Raw genomic sequence first — 19,373 nt, 5'->3', positions numbered from 1 at the left:
TCTGCCTCTCATCTTTCAGACTGCTTTTTCAGAAGTTTAAAGGGCATATAGTTTTGAAGAAAAATGTGGACACCCTTCATGTGCTGGTCTGGAAATATCTCTAGGATATAGTGTTAAGTAAAAATATCTAAAGTTCAAGACTGAATATGCTGTGCTACCTTTTGGCTTTCTTTTTCCATATATATACACATATATGTATGTATATGTATATATGTATGTATCTATGTATTTTATATATGTACTTTATATATATATATACTTTTTATTTGTAAATAATTTCAAAATTACAGAAAAGTTTGAAGAAAAGCACAAAGAAACTCTGTACCCTTGACACAGATTTGTCCATTAACATTTTGTCATATTTGCTTTATCATTCTCATTCTCCTCTGGCGAACTAGTGACATTTTGAGTCTCCTGGAATTATATCAGTTCAGAGCCAGTGTTCAGTAGTTTCTAAAAGGTCTGATTTTATCCTTTTCCACCATGTACAGTTATCCTGATAAAAGATCCCTTTGGGGAGAGCTGGGAGAAAGAGTAATGGTATAAATTTTCTGTCGTGTCTGGGGTCCTTCGTCAAGGGGACCTGGCCTCTGTTAGGTCAGCTACGGGCATGGTCAAAGTGGCCAGGAGCCAAAAATACCCCTCTGCCAAGTCAGACCCGTCCCCAGGAGCCAAGTCATGCCCCTCTGCCAAGTCTGACCCCTCCTCGCATGACAGAGACTGAGGCCCCTGGTGTTTCCCAGAAAAGGCAGCAGACCGCTTGTGGGATGATAAGCAACTCTGGACACAGCCCCTCGCGCCCGATCTGCACTGGGGGGCCTGCTCATCTGCCACCTCACTCAGCCAACCCCCACGCCAAAAATCGCATATATGCCTCCCTCCCTCTACCCTGGGCGCGACTTCGCCGGCCCCCATCTGCGGACGGTGAACCTCGCCCGGGAGCGCAGAATAAAGCACTCACTTTCCTCAACCCTCCTGACTAGCCTCATTATCTCGCCGCAAGCCTTGCAGCCTCCCCTTCATAGAAGAGGTTCTGAGTCTGTAAACGGGCTCTGGTCTGGGAATTGATTGACCATTCAGGACTCTCTGTTTTTATGATTTGAGTTAGATTTTGTTCACTTAACCTAGGACTTTTCTGTTATACAGATAAAGTAAGGATATATACGTAATAGTAGTCTCCCTATATATTGCACTTATAGGAACACCATGATTAACTAGCCAGTGCTATAGGGCTGCGCACCTCAGGCTATCCTGATTGCTGCTATGACTGTTGTCCATCATGGTAGCCATACCACCTTGCATTTGTCAGTTGAGTGCTGCCAGTTGGCCCCTGCTACCCTAGGATCCAATTACTCCTATTGCACTTAGGTTTTCCAATTCCTACTGTAAGATTTGGCCTACAGAAAAGAGGGGATCATGGAGCTCTTCAAGGATGCTGGGGCTCCCCTTACAATTTTATGTCTCAAAGTTTGGGTAAAAGGTATGTCTTATGGAGCCACCTGGTGTGGGTGAGTAGATTTAAATGACAAATCCACTCTAACATTCAAATATCCCTCAGCCATTAAACCATGGAAGTTTGGGCATTTCCAATTCACTCACCTTGGGCCATGTTTTGGTCTGCAGTTTAGCCAACCAACCAACCAACCAACCAAGCAAACAGAGCCATAAGGTCATAAGGTTAGGTGAGAATCTCTTCTTTGTGAGCCCATTCCAATATATTCATCCCGGTCCAACTTTATGTTTCTTCCTCCATTATCCCACATCCTTAGTATCTGTTCCCACACATATTCTCCAGAAAACTCAAGTAGTTCTTCTGAAGTTTAATACACTTCCTCATGGGTCACACTTTGTACCTCCCATTTAGGGGTCTGCTGGGACTTCAGTATGGTCTAAAAGCAGTGAGGAGTAGTAGGGGGGGGGGTTCCTGAGGAAGATCAGCATTGTCTTTAACGGCAACTGCCTCAGGGAACTGGAATGCCATACTGTTTCCTCAGGCAATGCAGTGTTGATTCCCTCAGAGTGGAAAGGCGGATACCACTGGGGTGGGGAGGTAGCTTCCACTGTGGAAGGAGACACCTTTACCATTGGCAAAGAAAACTTCAGAATATAGGGTCTCAGTGTCCCCATTTTCATCAAGTTCTTCCCACACATCCCATCCCTACTTACACGATCCCAATATTTCCAGTTAATACCCTCACTTTTATAGTGGATACCCTGTGAGGCTGGGAGCCCAACTGTTTTGTAAGTCAATCACAGGTTGAGGTTTTGTATTTGATTTTCAGCAATTTCAGCCTTGTGTTTACAGGAGATAAGAGTCTCCTTCAGGGCACACAGAGAAGCTCTTAGGTCACTTATGGGGTGTGTGATTTGGGAATTCAAATCCCTGAACTAATCCTTTTCTTTCGTGCCTTTGTCTAGCAACACTAGAAGTAACCAACCAACACCATTGTATTCCTTAGTTTTCCAAAAATGTTTTGAAAGTGTCATATACAGAGTCATTTAACTCCTTGCTTCTTACAAGTGGTTGATTAGATTCAATGGAGATATTTTGTGTATCTTTATAAACGGTTCATGTTACGAATGCCCTCTTGACTACTGGAAGTAGAGCAATTAGCATTTAAAACTCATCCTTCATATACCGGGGTGCCAAAAAAATGTATACAAGTGGACACTTTGGTCAATGTTGCTCAAGCAGTAGTTCGTCATAATCAGAAGTGTCTAGATGCTGATGGTAACCACCTTGAGCACCTCATGTAATTGCAGAAGTCAGACGTGACTTGTATTCATCTTTTGTTATTGGTATATATTGAGTATTACAATTTTAATACAGTTTTCCTTTCTTAAAATGTGTATACATTTTTTGGCACCCTGTGTATGTATATGCATATGCATGTATATATGTATGTATTCAGAAGAAAAATTTAAGACAATATGCACAATTGGGCAAAGAGTCATCATCTGATGAGACTCAGTAAATACAGTCATCCCTCAGTATCCTTAGGGGATTGGCTTCACAACCTCTGAAGATACCAAAATCTGAGGATGCTTAAGTCCCACATAGAATATGATTTAGTATTCGCATACACCTATGCATATCCTTCTGTATACTTTAAGTCATCTCTAGGTTACTTATAACACATAATGCAACGTAAATGCTAAGTAAATAATTCTCATACTATATTGTTTAGAGAATAATGACAAGTATATACATGTAAATCTGAAATCTGATTTTATTTCATCATCTGATGAAACTCAATGATATGTGAAATGTATGAATAAATGAATGTTCATCTATTTTTCTATTTGGTTGTATGTCTTATTCTTAATTAATTATAGGAGATTTTATGTATTCCCAATACTGTTTAATTTACACAGGTGCTATGTAATCCTGTAGAAAAATCAGAAAATTAAACTAAACCAGACTGCAAAATTGAAGGGTGTCGGGGGGAAGTACTTACAATCTCATTCTCTAGAAATGATGAGTTTGAGTTGCAAATGGAAAATAAAATAAAGACAAGGATTCTTTGGAATAAATGAGCAAGTCATGATGCAACAGCTTGTCATTAGAATATTTTTTTAAACACCAGTCTTTTTGAAAATCGTTGGCCTTCATGTAAAGTAAAATTGCTAAAATCTGCATCTTGTCCTGAGTCAGATATGTTTCTGTTAAAATCCTTACTATTTTATTGGGAATTGGAAGCTATAATGGAGGTTTATTAAAATTTATTTTAAACAATATCTTCTTTTTTTTCTTTCCTTTTCTTTTCTTCTTACTTTTTTATTCATACTCATGTTCACTGGAAATTCTAGCATTCCCCTTTCTTCATTGTTTTCCTCCCATGAGAAAAACATTCTTTAGTTGACTCTGAATTTGATGACAATTCTAATCTAACAATGGCAATGTTGGATACTGGATCATTTTTAGTAGTGGGAATACTGTTTTTCTAGTCAAAATTATAAATGCTCCTTATGATTTTCGATCAATTTCTGCACTCATTTTTTTCTTCTTTTCCTGAACATTGTACTAGTTGGCTTTTTAGATGCCATATATTTAAAAAATTTTTAGTATAAATTTAATATATGTATTTTAAAATAAATACAATATTTAATTGGAGCAAATGTAATATATATAAATATTTCAGTTATATTCATTAACTTAAGTCATACAAATTATATTTAACACCCAAATGGGTGTACATAAAAATTTGTATCAAAATTAGAAATATTAATAAATACAAACAGCAGAAAACTGTGCTCTAGGTTTCCATACAAATTAAGTGAAAAAAATTTCATAACATAACAATTTATTACTGTTTTAAGTGAATTAAAAGGGAAGGTTTGTTGTTAAGTAGGTTATTTTCCTGTTTTTCCAGAGAATGTTTGATATTTGATCAAATTATTTGTTAAAAGTCAAATACATCAACAAATAAAATTTGTATGTCTTACCTAATTGCTCTTAAAACTATTTTTTAAATCACACAAAGGTATATGTGTAATAAAACTTTCCATTTTATCTTACAGTACTGTGGGTTATAGCTATAAACAATCAGAAGGACTTGTCATTTTCCCTCAAGACCGATCAGTGACCTTAAGATTGCAAGAGAGAACCTTTCATTCCTTACACAGGAAACCCTCACTTGCATAACTCCTGCCAGTGCAGGGGAGGATCCTGTTTTTATTTACAATTTTTATATTTTTGTAAACGTGAACTTCTTGCAATTCATTTTTGCTTTTTAAATATTGCATAAATTATTATTTATTTTGATCACAGAATTTTTAGCATCCCCTCAAATATTGCTCCCGAGGTGAGAGCCTCACTTGCCTTACTCTAATCCTGGTACTAATTTAAAGAACTCTTTTAATTTATTAAGAAAAGGTCATCACTTCGAAAGATAAATGAAGCGCATGAAAAAACAATTTTAAAAAGAATAAATAGGTATATAATAAACATCGAGAAAACAATGTGTATACAAGATAGCACTCAAAAATACTGTTGTGATGTTTTAGGTAGAGGTTGGTATAAGTTATTAAATTTCTATTAACAGAAGAAAAATCCTATCTAGTCCTTCCTAGACTCTATCATTTCCTTCTAAGAAATGACAGAATTAGTCAAACTGGAACTTTAGGATCACCACTAATGACTAAATAAATGGGAGGGGCTGATCATACAACTTAATGGGAGGGGCTGGTCATATAAAACCAGCCTCAATCAGCCACTGTCTCCTGGTTGAAAGCTTCAAGACTATTACAACATGGCCCAAAACAACTCTCCAAACAGTAAGTTTTCCACGCACCTGACTGTGGTTTTAGTTGGTGGGGAAGAAAATTGGGTTGAATATCTAGCGGGATTGACAGAAGCTGTGGGTTTTCCATTTTTTAAACTTTTAAAATTATTGTAGTGGGGGAAATCCAGTTTCTCTCACGTGATATGAAAATAAGCTGTTTTCTGTGCATTTGAACATTGAGAATTTCATAAAATGCAGACATTCAAGAAATAAGACAAAATCTTTCTTCAGGAAGGAAGATGGGAGGAAAGAACAGATGGGGAAAAGGAAAAAGAGAGAGATACACTCAAAGGAAGAAACTGGAAGGCATCAAAAAGTTCAGAGACCAGAATGTCTTTGGAATCAAAGTCACTTCCATATTTCCTTCTTGACTCCAGTTTTTCATAATGTCCATCTAAGCAGGCTGGAAATCCTGTTGGCTTTAATGTGTAAACATTTTAGGAAGCTGATCATTTCTCAGTCCACTCCTACCATTGTCACTCTGGGTTTTCGAAAGGTCCACCTAACTGATCTGTCTGCTTCAACCTTGCCCCTCATTCAATTTATTTTCAACACGGTAGCCTAAGTGATCTTATTAAACCGATCAACTAGATCATGTCTTTTATCTATTGAAAACTCTTCTGTGACTTCCCACAGTACTGGGAGGAAAAGGCACATGGCCCCACAATACCCCCACCCTGAAGGCCTTGAACCTCATCTGCTCCTGCTTTGTTCCCTCTTCAGGCTTTCTAGCCTTCTTGCTGTAGTTGAATAGGCCAGGCAGGCCCCCATTTGCTACCCCCAATTCCTGCAATATTCCTCTCCCAAATGTCCACGTTGCTCCCTCTCTAATCTCCTTCAGGTCTTTGCTTAGCTGGATCCCACTGAGATCTTCTCTAACTACCGTATTTTGCCATGTATAATGCACACTTTTTGCCCAAGTTTGTAAGGGAAAAATAAGGATGTGCATTATACATGGGTAGTACGAATTCTGTAGCTATATAATTTTTTTTTAATTGGTGTACATTGGGGAACAGTGTGTTTTTCCAGGACCCATCAGCTTCATGTCAAGTTGTTTTCAATCTAGTTATGAGGGTGCGCAGCTCGTTGGCCCATGTGGGAATCGAACCGGCGGCTTTGGTGTTATAATCACTGCGTTCTAACCACTGAGCAAACCAGCCACCCTATAAATGTTTTTAATTCTTTTATTTATGCTTATCAGTTAAAAGTGTAACTCTAGAAATCAATAACGATATCCGTATGCAAAATAATACCCTGGAATACGATAATTGGTTTTGTTGAACTTAGAACAATGAAGAGTTCTTAGCCTTCTACCATGTTTCCCTGAAAATAAGACCTCGCCAGACCATCAGCTCTAATGCATCTTTTGTAGCAAAAATTAATATAAGACCCAGTCTTATTTTAATATAAGACTGGGTATAATATAATATAATGTAACAATATAATATCATACCGGGTCTTATATTAATTTTTGCTCCAAAAGATGCATTAGAGCTGATGGTCCAGCTAGGTCTTATCTTCAGGGAAACACGGTATGATGCTTAAATATCATAAATTTGTTACCGGTATATAAAATTTCTTGTATCTTGTAACTGTTCTTGTGTTTTGTAATTATTTGTTACATAAAATTTCTTGTACCATAATGTGTTAAAAATAAATGCTGAAATTCCTTTATAATACAAAAATCAAGTACCTAAATGTAAACAAATAAAAATTTGAATTAAAAAATTAAAACGAAAGATTTTTTTTCCCCCTGAAAGTTTGGGCCAAAAACGTGGATGCGCCTCATACACAGGCACATTATACACGGCAACATACGGTAACTTCACTTAAAATTGTGATCTTACCTAGTCTGAGCATTCTCTCCTTTCCCCACCGCCTTCTTTTTTTTTTTTTTTTTTTTCCATGGAAACATTTACCATCTGACACTGTATATTTCGTTTGTTTGCTTTTCATCTCCTGATTCTCCATGAGGTCAGGGATATCCTGTCTATTTTGTTCACAGTGCCTAGAGTAAGGTCTGGCTTTTAATCGATGCTCTAGAAATATTTTTTTGAACAATTAAAATTAGATGAAAATATTTTAGCTCATCCTACCAGAACTTGCCTGGTAGTCCGGTGGGTAAATGTTTGTCCAGTGAAGAAAGGTGAAAAAATTCAAGCTTTCATAGGAAAATTAGAATTTTGGGAAATGTGAACCTGTCACTGGGAGCTTGACAATATCCTAATACTTGAAAGACTTTTCTGATGAAATCAGTGGTAAATTTAATGAATGTGATTTCTTGGTACTGTGTAATGTCAATTTTTGGAAGATGTACAGAATTCAATAAACTTATTTTAAATCAATAACTGAGGTTACAAAATCATGCATGGATTTAAAAATCCATTCAAAATGCATTTCAAATGCATTTTTCTTCATATAACACAGAATGAAAAAGTTCACTGAAATGGTTTCAGACTCCGTGTGGCAACTAACATTTAAGAAAGTTGAAGAAGAGAAAGGCAAATAACGTATTATTTCACTTACATGTGAAATCTAAAAAAAACAAAACGGGGCTGGCCCGGTGTCTCAGGCAGTTGGAGCTCCGCACTCCTAACTCCGAAGGCTGCTGGTTCGATTCCCACTTGGGCCAGTGGGCTCTCAACCACAAGGTTGCCGGTTCAACTCCTCAAGTCCCACAAGGGATGGTGGGCAGTGCACCCTGCAACTAAGATTGAACAGGCACCTTGAGCTGAGTTGCCACTGCCTGAGCTCCCAGATGACTCAGTTGGAGCGTGGGCTCTCAACCACAAGGTTGCCAGTTCGATTTCTCACCTCCCACCAAGGGATGGTGGGCTGCACTCCCTGCAACTAGCAACTAGCAACGGCAACTGGACCTGGATCTGCACCCTCCACAACCAAAACTGAAAGGACAACAACTTGAAGCTGAATGGCACCCTCCACAACTAAGATTGAAGGGACAACAACTTGACTTGGAAAAAAGTCCTGGAAGTACACACTGTTCCCCAATTAAAAATAATAATAATAATAATAATAATAATAATAATAAACAAACAAAACAGAAACAGACCCACAGGTAAAGAAAGAACAAGCTGATGGTTGCCAAAGGGGAGGGGGACGGAGAGATGGGTGAAAAGAAAAAAAAAGTTGAAGAAACTTGCTGTTTTAGTGGATTTTCAAAAGAGAATAGCTACAATTATCTGAAAGGCTGTTGAAATAAAACTCTCTTTTCAAGTATACATCTGTCTGAGGCTGGATTTGCTTTATATTCTTCAACCAAAAGAACATCACAACAGACCAAACCTAGAAGCAGATCCGAAAATCCAGTCCTCTAATAAGCTAGACATCAAATAGATATTCTCCTTTTAATTGTTACTAAGGTAAAACCAAAGTTCTTTGGGTATTCATTATATTTTAAGAGTACAAATGGAGCTTGAGGCCAAAATAATTAAGAATTTGTGAGCTAGGGATATTTTCTAGAGAAAAAAAATTGTGAAACAATTTTCAAGCTTCTTTTTGTTATCTGGTCCTCAGTCGCAGACAATTGAGTTAATTATACTCCTTAAGTGTGACGTTCTATTGTGGATATGATCAAAGCCAATCTGTTTTATACAAGCTTTATTTTTATCCACTTTATTTTCCCAACCACTCCTGTTCCTTCTCCACCTTGTCCGTAGGCATCCATCCATTCTAGTGTATTACATGTCCTTTGGTTATATATGTCTATTTAGATATGTGTGTCCTTGATAAGTACACAGCATTTTTTTGGTGTGATATATTTTATTTAGATTAGATGATCTTTATTGAATAACTTGTTTTCCTCTAATTTTTTTTATCAAGAAATAACATTCAATAAAATGCATAAATCTTAAGTATGCAGTTTGATTAATTTTTATGTGTTCACCCATATCGGCATATGCATTTTTAATTTATAGAAATAATATTGCACTACATAAACCTCATTCTACATCTTTCTTGACCTAATACTATACTTTTGGGACCTATTATCTTTCTTCTTTGTCATTTTTTTTCCTCATTGTTTTGGTCTTATGCCTAAAGTTTCATCACGGGCATCTACCACACTTTGCTTTTCCATTCTCCTGGTGATGGGCATCTAGGCTGCTTCAGTTGTTACTACAAACAGCATTCTGAAAAATACATCTTGGAGATCTGGGTCAGAAATGGATTACAACGTTACAATTACTTACTATACATAATTTTAACAAGCATAGCCTGATTGTCCTACAGATGATCTAGAATAAATTACATTCTAGCCAGCTCTCCAGAAGGGTTCTGATCTCCCGACTCTACCCCCATCACTGCAGCATCTGACTTCCATCTGCTTTTCTAACTTTTGGACTGAAGTCTTCAATTATGGTGTCTTTAGTTCCAGCAGTTTTTCCCATTATACATTTTGGTATGTTATTTAAGTCACCCTTTTCTATCTCAGTATAACATAGGTTTGCTTCTACATTATCTTTCATTTATTTTTAATTTTCACCTGTCTTTAATTTGTCATTTATATTATATATCATATATTGTGTGACCCAGGTTCATTTTCCTTCATATAGTAAGCCTTTTTTTTTTTTAACCCAACACCACCTTTTCCCTCTGATTTTGGAGGCTATAACTATCCCAAGTTCTCACATATAACAGGCCTGTTTCTTGGCTTTCTGTTGGGTTCCATTTGTCTAATTTGTCTAATTGTCTGTTTCTGCATCATAGGAAAAAATTTTGTTTTACTACTCTATTGTTTTATGTGGATGAGTAAATCTATCATCTTGATCCTTCTTTAACAAAATATCTTACCTACTTTGTGGGCTTTTATTCTCCCTGTACATCTCAGGTTGCCCAGAAAATACTATTGGTTTTCTCCTCAAAAAACATAATCCTAGTCCAATCATGAGAAAAATATCAGATAAACCCCAATGAGGGTCTACAAAATGTCTGCTCAGTACTCTTCAAAATTATCAAGGTTGGGGCGGCCGGTTAGCTGGTGGTTAGAGCACAATGCTCGTAACACCAGGGTTGCTGGTTCGATCCCAGCATGGGCCAGTGTGAGCTGCACACTCCACAACTAGATTGAAACAACTACTTGACTTGGAGCTGATGGGTCCTGGAAAAACACACTTAAAATAAATAAAAGTTTAAAAAAAAACCTTAAAAAAAATTATCAAGGTCATCAAAAACAAAGGAAGTGTGAGAACCTGTCAGAGCCCAAAGGAACCTAAGGAGATATGATGACCAAATATGTTTTGTACCCTGGATAGGATCCTAGAATAGAAAAAAGGATACTAGGTCAAAACTAAAATAAATCTGAATAAAGTATGGACTTTAGTACTAATAATGTATCAATAATGTATCAATATTTAGTACTAATAATGTATCAATTACTTGCGATAAATGTACTATACTAAAATAAGATGTTAAATAAGGGAAACTGGGTGTGGAATACATGGGCACTCCCCATACTATCTTTGTAACTTCTGTAAATCAAAACACATTCTAGGATGGCTGGATGGCTCACTTGGTTGGAGTGAGAGCTCTTAATAACAGGGTTGCGGGTTTGACTCCCACATGGACCAGTGAGCTGCACCCTCCACAACTAGACTGAAGGACAATGACTTGACTTGGAACTGATGGGCCCTGGAAAAACACACTATTCCCCAACATTCCCCAATTTAAAATAATGTTTACTTTACAGAGCTTACTGGTATTTTTATTGGGAAATGTGGTTCCCTATTGAAAGATACTTAAAATGTTCTCTACAACCAACACTATGGTGGTGAATATTCATTTGCATTATCCATATGCACATGTGTCAAATCTTATAGGGTGTAGACACAGTAGAGGAACTGCCAAGCTGCACCTCATGCCAAGCTCTGTGCCCTGGAGCCAGAGGTGAACTAGATCTTGATACAGCTCTCAAGGAGCCTTTTGTATATGGGGATAAAACATGAATCCTGGGTTGAAGAGATAGATCTTAATTTTATCTCTTTGCTTCCCTTGTTTATCTTTCATCTTTCTCTAGCTCTCTCATCTTCTCCTCCCCACCCAGCCTCTACCTGTCAGTGTCCCAGGAACTACTAACTTGCTTGTCCCCTCTCCCATGCCCTAGGTCTTAAGAGTGGGTACAGTCAAGGACCTATGAGCTGAAAAATGAAGGCATAAGATGGGTGGGGTCCTGTGAGGATTTTAAACCCAAGACCAACCTCAGAACAGATCATTTTGCCATCAGAAAAATTCTATCACAGACTATTGGAACTTCTCTCTAAGCCATCATTTCTCTTAGTTTCTGATTAAAAGTGTATTGGTTTGGAGTGGGGGCAATTATTTTGCAGTTTTTAGGTAGTTTTAAGGGGTTTTAGCTTTTCTTTGCAGGGGGCAGAGTTTTTCAGTAATTCAAACTTTCAACAAATGTTGGAGTAAATATTATTGTGCCATGCGTAGTTGTCCAGGGCTTATAAGGGACCTGTGCTTGGTTTAATGCTTTGCTTTTGCTATCTTGAAATTGTTAACAAATGTTGAACAAGAGATCCAGCATTTTTATTAGAATATAATTTCATTGGAATATTTGCACTGGGTCCCAGAAATCATGTAGGGGTTCCTAATTCTGTTCACTAGGAGTTTCATAGTGAACAAAACAGACAAACATGTCTTGTGGAGCTTCATACCAGACGGAAAAGTCAGAAACAGGTAAACATGTAAAAGATTTCAGAGGGAGAGAAGACCAGTGAAGAAAATAAGACAGGGTGAAGCCAGAGAGCATGGCATGGAGTGTGGGTGATCTTGGACTGGCGGGACAGGCAAGGACTCTGCGTGTCCAAGCTGAGACCTGAGGAATGTGAAGGAGAGAGCTAGTCCATCATTGTGAGAGGGAGAGCATTGTGGAAAGAGAGGAGCAAGCACTAAGCTCTGAAGTAGGAAGAAGTTGGCCTGGTTGGGGGAAAGAAAGAAGTTAGGCATGGTGGCTGGAGTACACACTTATTCTAGGTGTAAAGCCAATTAGATCACCGTATGTGATGAGGTCAAAGAAACAGGTAGGGGCCTGGTTGACTAGTGAGATTCAAGAGAGTAAAAGGGTGATGTTAAAGTTAACCCTTCCCCTTTCAATGAAGTACAATAGACCAGGAGGTAGTGGATTGGTATGCAATTGCAGATTTAGGCTTTCAGGAGGAACAAACATTCAAAGATCAAACCAAAAACCACCCTGGTGGACTGGGAATACAAAGGAATTCTTTATTTTGCTGAAGGAATGTAATGGGTAGCCACAGCTGTAGTTTTTACTGGATCTTCCCTTTGCATAAACGTGGAGTTTGACTTTCAGAGAATGACCTTAAATATTGCAAAACTGTACCAGAGGTAATAAATAAGATTGAACTTATTTTTTTATGAGGTGTCAGTCGAAGCGACTCAGTACCTTAAAGTCTCCTGTACCTATGCGTTCAGCTGTTGTACTTCCAGCTGAACCTCTGGCATCCCCAGTAACTTTTCTTCTGATCTCAGTTTACTAAGTTTAATTTTGTTACAAAGTCATATGTTCTAAAAGTGAATACCCAAGTTTTCCAGATTTGGCAAATTCAAAGTGTCCCATATCTAAAATCATGTAATGTGGTATTTATTCCCTATTTGAAGATTGTACTGAAAGTATGGAATTCCTTTTTCAGTTAATTTTGTTCTCCCCATAGTGTTTTTAAAAAATATTTTGGGAACTAATCCTGTGTGTCTGCTATTGACAGCAATGGACTTCAAAATGAATCAATATGCATCAAGGAATTTAAATCAGAAACATTGAAAGGGGATTAATGGTGTCTGTATCACATATTCTTCATTTGTAGGGGTTCAAATATTTATCATTTTAATGACGTTGCATGCATTTTCTTTATTCTTGTTGTTCTTGATCCATATGAAGAGAACACATCAATTTTTCATGGTTTTTGAAAATAGAAGACCTTGACTCCCCAGTCAAGGCATTCAGATGAGCTGCAGAAGTTCAATAATCACCCTGGTGTGTTTAAGAGCTTTATAATTGCATGAGATTTCTTCCTAGTGGGTTCTGGTGGGTTCTACATGAAGAGGAAATGAGACAGTAGCTTGAACCTGAAGTTTCAATGTACGCGCATATAAGCTGACCTGTTAAATGCTTCTTCTCTCCTAATCTTTCCACAGAGACCACAGCAAGGAATCAAAGACGAAGCCGCACCAAATTCACAGAAGACCAGTTGAATATCCTCATCAAAGCATTCAATCAAACACCTTACCCAGGTTATGCTACCAAACAAAAGCTTGCTTTAGAAATCAACACTGAAGAGTCTAGAATCCAAGTAAGTTACAAGTTCTATATCACCAAGACAGAAGCAGAAATCAAGGTTTGGGGACCATTAATTGAACACATACTACGTGCCAGTGTGCTGAGGGCTTTGTGTGGAAATTCATGATCAACACACAGAATGAACTCATAAGGATGTTGCTCTTAGTCTCACTTCACGAATGTGCACACAGCATGAAAATTCACAGGAATAGGGAGGAACTGTGTAGGTACACGTTCAGAGAAGAGGAAATGCTTGAGCTGGTTATCTTTTTAATGTATTGAAGTAACATCAGCTAATAACATCATATAAATTTCAGCTGTACAACTTTATAATACAAAATCTGTATGCTCCATTGTGTGCTCACCACCCAAAGTCTAGTCTCCTTCCGTCATCGTATATTTGACTTCCTTTCCTCTCTTTTTCCGCCCTCTACCCCTCTGGTAACCAGCATACTGTTGTCCATGTCTATGAGTTTGTTTGTTTTGTTTGTTGCTTTCTGTTTTATATCCAACAAAGTTATCCTTTGAACTGGTTCTTAAATGCATAATAATCACAGCATCTGTTTATTAACATAAAAATATAATTATAGCAAATCATGTCGGGACCAGACTGTGAAGGGGCTAAATACCACTCCTTGACCTAAGACTTAGTTGAATGGGACAGGTATCAGTAATAATCCTGAGCTTAGGCCTGATGAGAATGACTCCCTTTGGAGAAAGGCAGTGATGGAGCTGAGATGACATAGACATGTTTAATTCTCTCGTTTTCTTTCCTCACTTAGATTTGGTTTCAGAATCGAAGAGCTAGGCACCAAGTTCAGGAAAGATTAGAACATGAGAAGGACTTAGAAGCAAGCCAAGACCAAGATCACCCTGAAGAGAAGATTCATGGTAAATAACCTGCTCCAGTCCCATTCTCCAGCAGAGACTCTTGGGTGTCCATGAACCTCTCTTTAGTAGTGGAGCCAACTACTACTCTGAATGGGAAAAGAAAGTTCTCTCCCTCAGGGCCTCCTGGTCAGAGTCTTCTCCTGGCAAAGGGTTCAACATAGCTCCTGATGGCCCCTGAGAATTCTTCCCCACGTGATCCATGGGCTTTCTAAGAATTTCCCCTTCATACCCTCTTGCCATGGAAGTCCAGCAACCCAGCCATATACTGCGTTTCCTCTAGAAGCATTCTCCTGGAATGGGCTGGGACAAGGCCCTCTCAAGGAAAGGCAATAGGTCCAAATTAGATGGAGACCGTGGGACATAGTTGGGTTCCTTGTTTGAATATGTAAACATCTCTGAAATGTTCCTTGACCCACAATCTTACACCAATCGCAGGTAGAGAAGATAGACGGTGTCGTACCAGCTATACTTCCTCCCAATTACACACCCTCATCACAGCCTTTACAAACAACCCTTATCCTGGGATTGATTCCAGAGAGCAACTTGCTAAGCAAATTGGGGTTCCAGAGTCAAGAGTCCAAGTAAGTGGTAATGAATTTGACTGTTCCCTCTCCTAGGGGTGTAGATGTATGGGAAGGGAAGCCACGCTGGCCTTGAGCTGTTCATCAGCATGCCAGGCACATGCCGACTCCAAGGCCTTTCATAAGGCGTTTTCTACGTCTGGTAGGTTCTAAGCCCAGGAACTCACATGGTCTGCAACTCACATGGTCTGCTCTCTCCACCCCCTTCAGTTCTTTTCTTTTTTTAAAGATTTTATTGGGGAAGGAGAACAGGACTTTATTGGGAAACAGTGTGTACTTCTAGGACTTTTTCCAAGTCAAGTTGTTGTCCTTTCAATCTTAGTTGTGGTAGCTCAGCTCCAGGTCCAGTTGCCATTGCTAGTTGCAGGGGGCGCAGCCCACCATCCCTTGCAGGGGTTGAACCTGCAACCTTGTGGTTGAAAGGACACACTCCAACCAACTGAGCCATCTGGGAGCTCAGCGGCAGCTCAGCTCAAGGTGCTGTGTTCAGTCTTAGTTGCAGGGGGCGGAGTTCAGTTCTTTTCTGTTGTAGTCAATGTTGTATTTCTTGTGCTTTGAACAGTGCCTGGCACATGACACTCAATAAGAACTTATTGAATGAAGGAAGGAAGGAATATTACTTCACACTGAATACGAGCCAGGTACTTGACTGAAGTCTTTCTATCATATCCTTCAGCCTTTTTAATTATCCCGAGGTTCAAATTATGTATCTACTTTAGAGATTTAACATTTAGCTCATCCAAAAAACAAACGAACAAACAAAACGAAACAGAAACAAACTCACAGAACTGAGAACAAACTGATGGTTGCCAGAGGGGAGGGGTGGGGGATGGGCAGAAAAGGGGAAGAGGATTAAGAACCACAAACGTCCAGTTATAAAATAAGTCATGGGGATATAAAGTACAGCATAGGGAATATAATCAATACTATCGTGATAAGTGTACGGTGACCTACTGCGGTGATCACTTTGTAAATAAATGTTGAATCACTATGTTGTACACCAGAAACTAATAGAATATTGTATGTCAACTATAATTAAAAATAAAATTGAATTTAAAAAAGCCATAATCTAAATAAAGAAAAACAAATACCCAAAAAAACCATTTAGCTCAGAGAAATGTAGCAGCCTACCTAAGGATTCATTGCTGCTGAATCCTAAAATGGAATATAATTCTGCCAGTGGTGTGTGGGGGGGGTGGGTCTGTGTTCAATATATAAATATGAGTGTAAAATTATATTATTATGTATAGTATATATAACATATACATTTAATATGCATATGTATTTATAATTTATGGGTGCAAGCATGGATAGCAATGAATTATGTCTTGTGGGACAAAAAAATGTATGCTGCGTCATGTAAAAAAATAGACATTTTTGAGAAAAAGATGGAAAGGATTCCAGGCACAGGGAAGAGCGTGGTACTTTAGGGAGAGACCAGCACTTGTAAGGATGGGATTATGGGGACTTTCAGGATATGAAACCCATCACTTGATCATGAAGGTCCTAGGTGCGAGGTTCAGAAATTTGAGCTTTGGGGTGACCAGTTAGCTCAGTTGATTAGAGCGCGGTACTCTTAACAACAGGGTTGCCGGTTTGATCCCCACATGGGCCAGTGTGAGCTGCACCCTCCACAACTAGATTGAAACAACTACTTGACTTGGAGCTGGTGGGTCCTGGAAAAACACACTTAAATAAGTGAAAAAAGTTTAAAAAAATTTTTTGAGCTTTATCTTCAGAACTGGTAAATGTTCCTACATGTCATATGGAATATCAATTATTTTGGAATTGGGCCTAAAATGAACCATCTCTCTCTTCCCTTTTCCTTTTGGAAAAAAGCAATGGTGAGGCTTGCATGACATCAGTTGCTTTAATGAATTTTCTGTTTTATCCACTTAGATTTGGTTTCAAAATCGAAGATCTAGATTCCATGTACAGAAAAAAAGAGAACGTGATGAGCTCTTACAACACAAACAAGACCAGGAACGAAATCTCTGAGACATGGGAGTTCAAGGTAATCAGCCTGTTGTTCCCATTTCGGCTAAAAGCAGAGCCTCCCTTCCATGTGCTGCAGTCAACTCCAATTTTCTCTTGGAAATGAAAGAGTCCCACTCAAGTGCCTTATCAGGCTTCATGGAGTCCGGGGATCAGTCAGAATCCATGAGAACTCTTCCCAAGTCTGGGTCCTCCCAAGGAATTACATTGCCCACTTTTCCAGTTGGATCCAGAAACCCCATTGGAATGTGAATTTTGTTCACCATTGCCTAGTGTTGTCGTTGGAATTAACCCCTAGTCATTCGCAAAAGGTGAACAAATTCACAGACTCAGCCTGAAATGAGAGCAAGGAAGTAAGTTTATTTGAGAAGAAAGTTGTCAACATAGAAGTTGTTGGGGCAGAGAACTGCACCTAATTTCAGGTTAGCTTTTTCTTACGTAGGAAAGGATAGGTAAATTTCCTTACTGCAGGAAATGTGATGTATAGACTGAGGTCATTTGACTGACATATGTTGGTTATATAGCTATTTTCTTTCTGCACATGCTCTTACCCAGAATGCATACAGAAAAACCCACAGTGGTGGAGGGGGACCAAGCCTTAATGTTCATTTTATTTTAATTGTATTATAATGAGGCTAGAGTTCAACTAACGGACAGATTTTAACAGTTTGCGCATGTGTGATGAACCAGTTAATACCAGTTGGGTCTTGTCTCCTCTTTTTAGGAGTGTTTGGACATTTTGATTTATTTCTAGGGGATGAGGCTGGGTGGTTCCTAGGGAGGGGATGGAGGCCTGGGCAGTCCCCCTTCAGGTTCACTTTTATTAACCCTTTTCTGCCTCATCACCTGGTACATGGTAAACAATAAACTTTTGTGGGAGGTATCATTAAGTCAATGAAGAAATAAATGCTCAGGCGTATTCTGCCAGGGGCCAGCTAAGTGCATGGCTTTCCCAGGAAGTAGTAGGTTCCATGTTGGACTGGAAAGGTAGGAAAGAGTTTACTTCCATGTTTGTGTCTGTAAAGTGGCTTCTTTGATTTTTCTTTCCCCTTATCTTTCCTCCTAAGGTACAGAAATTACACCAAATGGCACCAATGTCATTAACAACTGTCTTATTTCTCTGAAGTCAGAACAGAATGGACCAAGAGATAAATTTGATGTCATCAGCCTGGGCTCCAAATCTCTCTCATCCTGGGAACATACCCTTCTAAATGTACTGTCAGCTTCTTGAGAAGCTGAGCCTTCTGGAGATGGTTAAGCAGAACTTCAGGAGGCAGACAGATACAAGGCACCACACAGCCCTATCCAACGAAGCCTGGCTCCACACTTCAGCAGATGTCAAAGAAAATGAAAATAAACTCATTCATATCATTTTTAAGTCATCACAGTATTGAGTGATTCAGGGAAAAAGCAATGGATGTGTGGTATTGTGATTTATAAGAAATATACATTTGCTCCTCATCTACAGAGCTAAAGCTCTTGGAATTTCCTATGATGAGAGCAATAAAATGACGCTTGTTATGTTAATGAGTGACATGGAAAAAGCCCAGAAGGATGCCCAGAGGACAAAGCATGTGATTAGAGGGTTGGAATTTTCTGTCTTATCCCTGGACCTCTGGGAGGGAAAAGGGCCTAGAGGTTAAATGAATCTCTAATTACAACGATGTGATCAGTCATGCCTATGCAGTGAAGCCACCATAAAACCCGAAAGGGTGGGGTTCAGAGAGCTTTGGAGTTGGTGAACACAGAGATTCAAGGAGAGAAGAGTGGCATGCCTGGAGAGGACACGGAAGCTCTGAGCTCCTCCTCATATACCTGGCCCTGTGCATCTTTTCATCGGGCTGTTGATTCAAATCCTTTAATTTCCTTTGTAATCCGTAATATAATGAGTAAATGAGTGTCCTGAGTTCTGTGAACTGTTCTTACAAATTAGTAGAACCCAATGAGGAAGGAATGGGAACCTCTGATATATAGTTTGTGCCTAAGATTGTGTCAATTTTCCTAAGAGGAAAAAGGATTATTTATATATTTTCTAAAATATAACATACAATTACCCATTTTAGTCATTTTTAAGTGTACAATTAGTCGCATTAAGTACATTTACACTGTTGTGCAAGCATCACCGCCATCCGTGTCCATTAACTGTTTTCACCTTGCAAAACTGAAACTCTATCCCAAACAATCACTCCCCGTCCTCTTTCCCCCAACCTTTGGGAGCAACCATTCTACTGTCTTTATAAATCTGACTGTTCCACGTATCTCATATAAGTGGAATCATCCAATATTTGTCCTTTTGTGCCTGGTTTACTT

At 38.7% G+C, this 19,373-nt stretch overlaps 1 protein-coding gene across 1 annotated transcript; it reads left to right on the top strand.

The window, feature by feature from the left end:
• Window positions 1-11,938: 11,938 nt before the first annotated feature.
• Window positions 11,939-19,168, top strand: DUXA (double homeobox A). The gene is made up of 6 exons (XM_033129307.1): window positions 11,939-11,981; window positions 13,455-13,609; window positions 14,379-14,487; window positions 14,923-15,068; window positions 16,968-17,082; window positions 18,131-19,168. Exons 1-5 carry the CDS (start codon window positions 11,939-11,941, stop codon window positions 17,064-17,066), a joined length of 552 nt encoding a protein of 183 aa, XP_032985198.1. The 3' UTR covers window positions 17,067-17,082; window positions 18,131-19,168.
• The last annotated feature ends 205 nt before the right edge of the window (window positions 19,169-19,373 follow it).

The sequence above is a fragment of the Rhinolophus ferrumequinum genome, chromosome 15 (genome assembly GCF_004115265.2).
Source record: "Rhinolophus ferrumequinum isolate MPI-CBG mRhiFer1 chromosome 15, mRhiFer1_v1.p, whole genome shotgun sequence".
Lineage (NCBI taxonomy): Eukaryota > Metazoa > Chordata > Mammalia > Chiroptera > Rhinolophidae > Rhinolophus > Rhinolophus ferrumequinum.
This window is presented reverse-complemented; position numbering and strand designations above follow the sequence as displayed.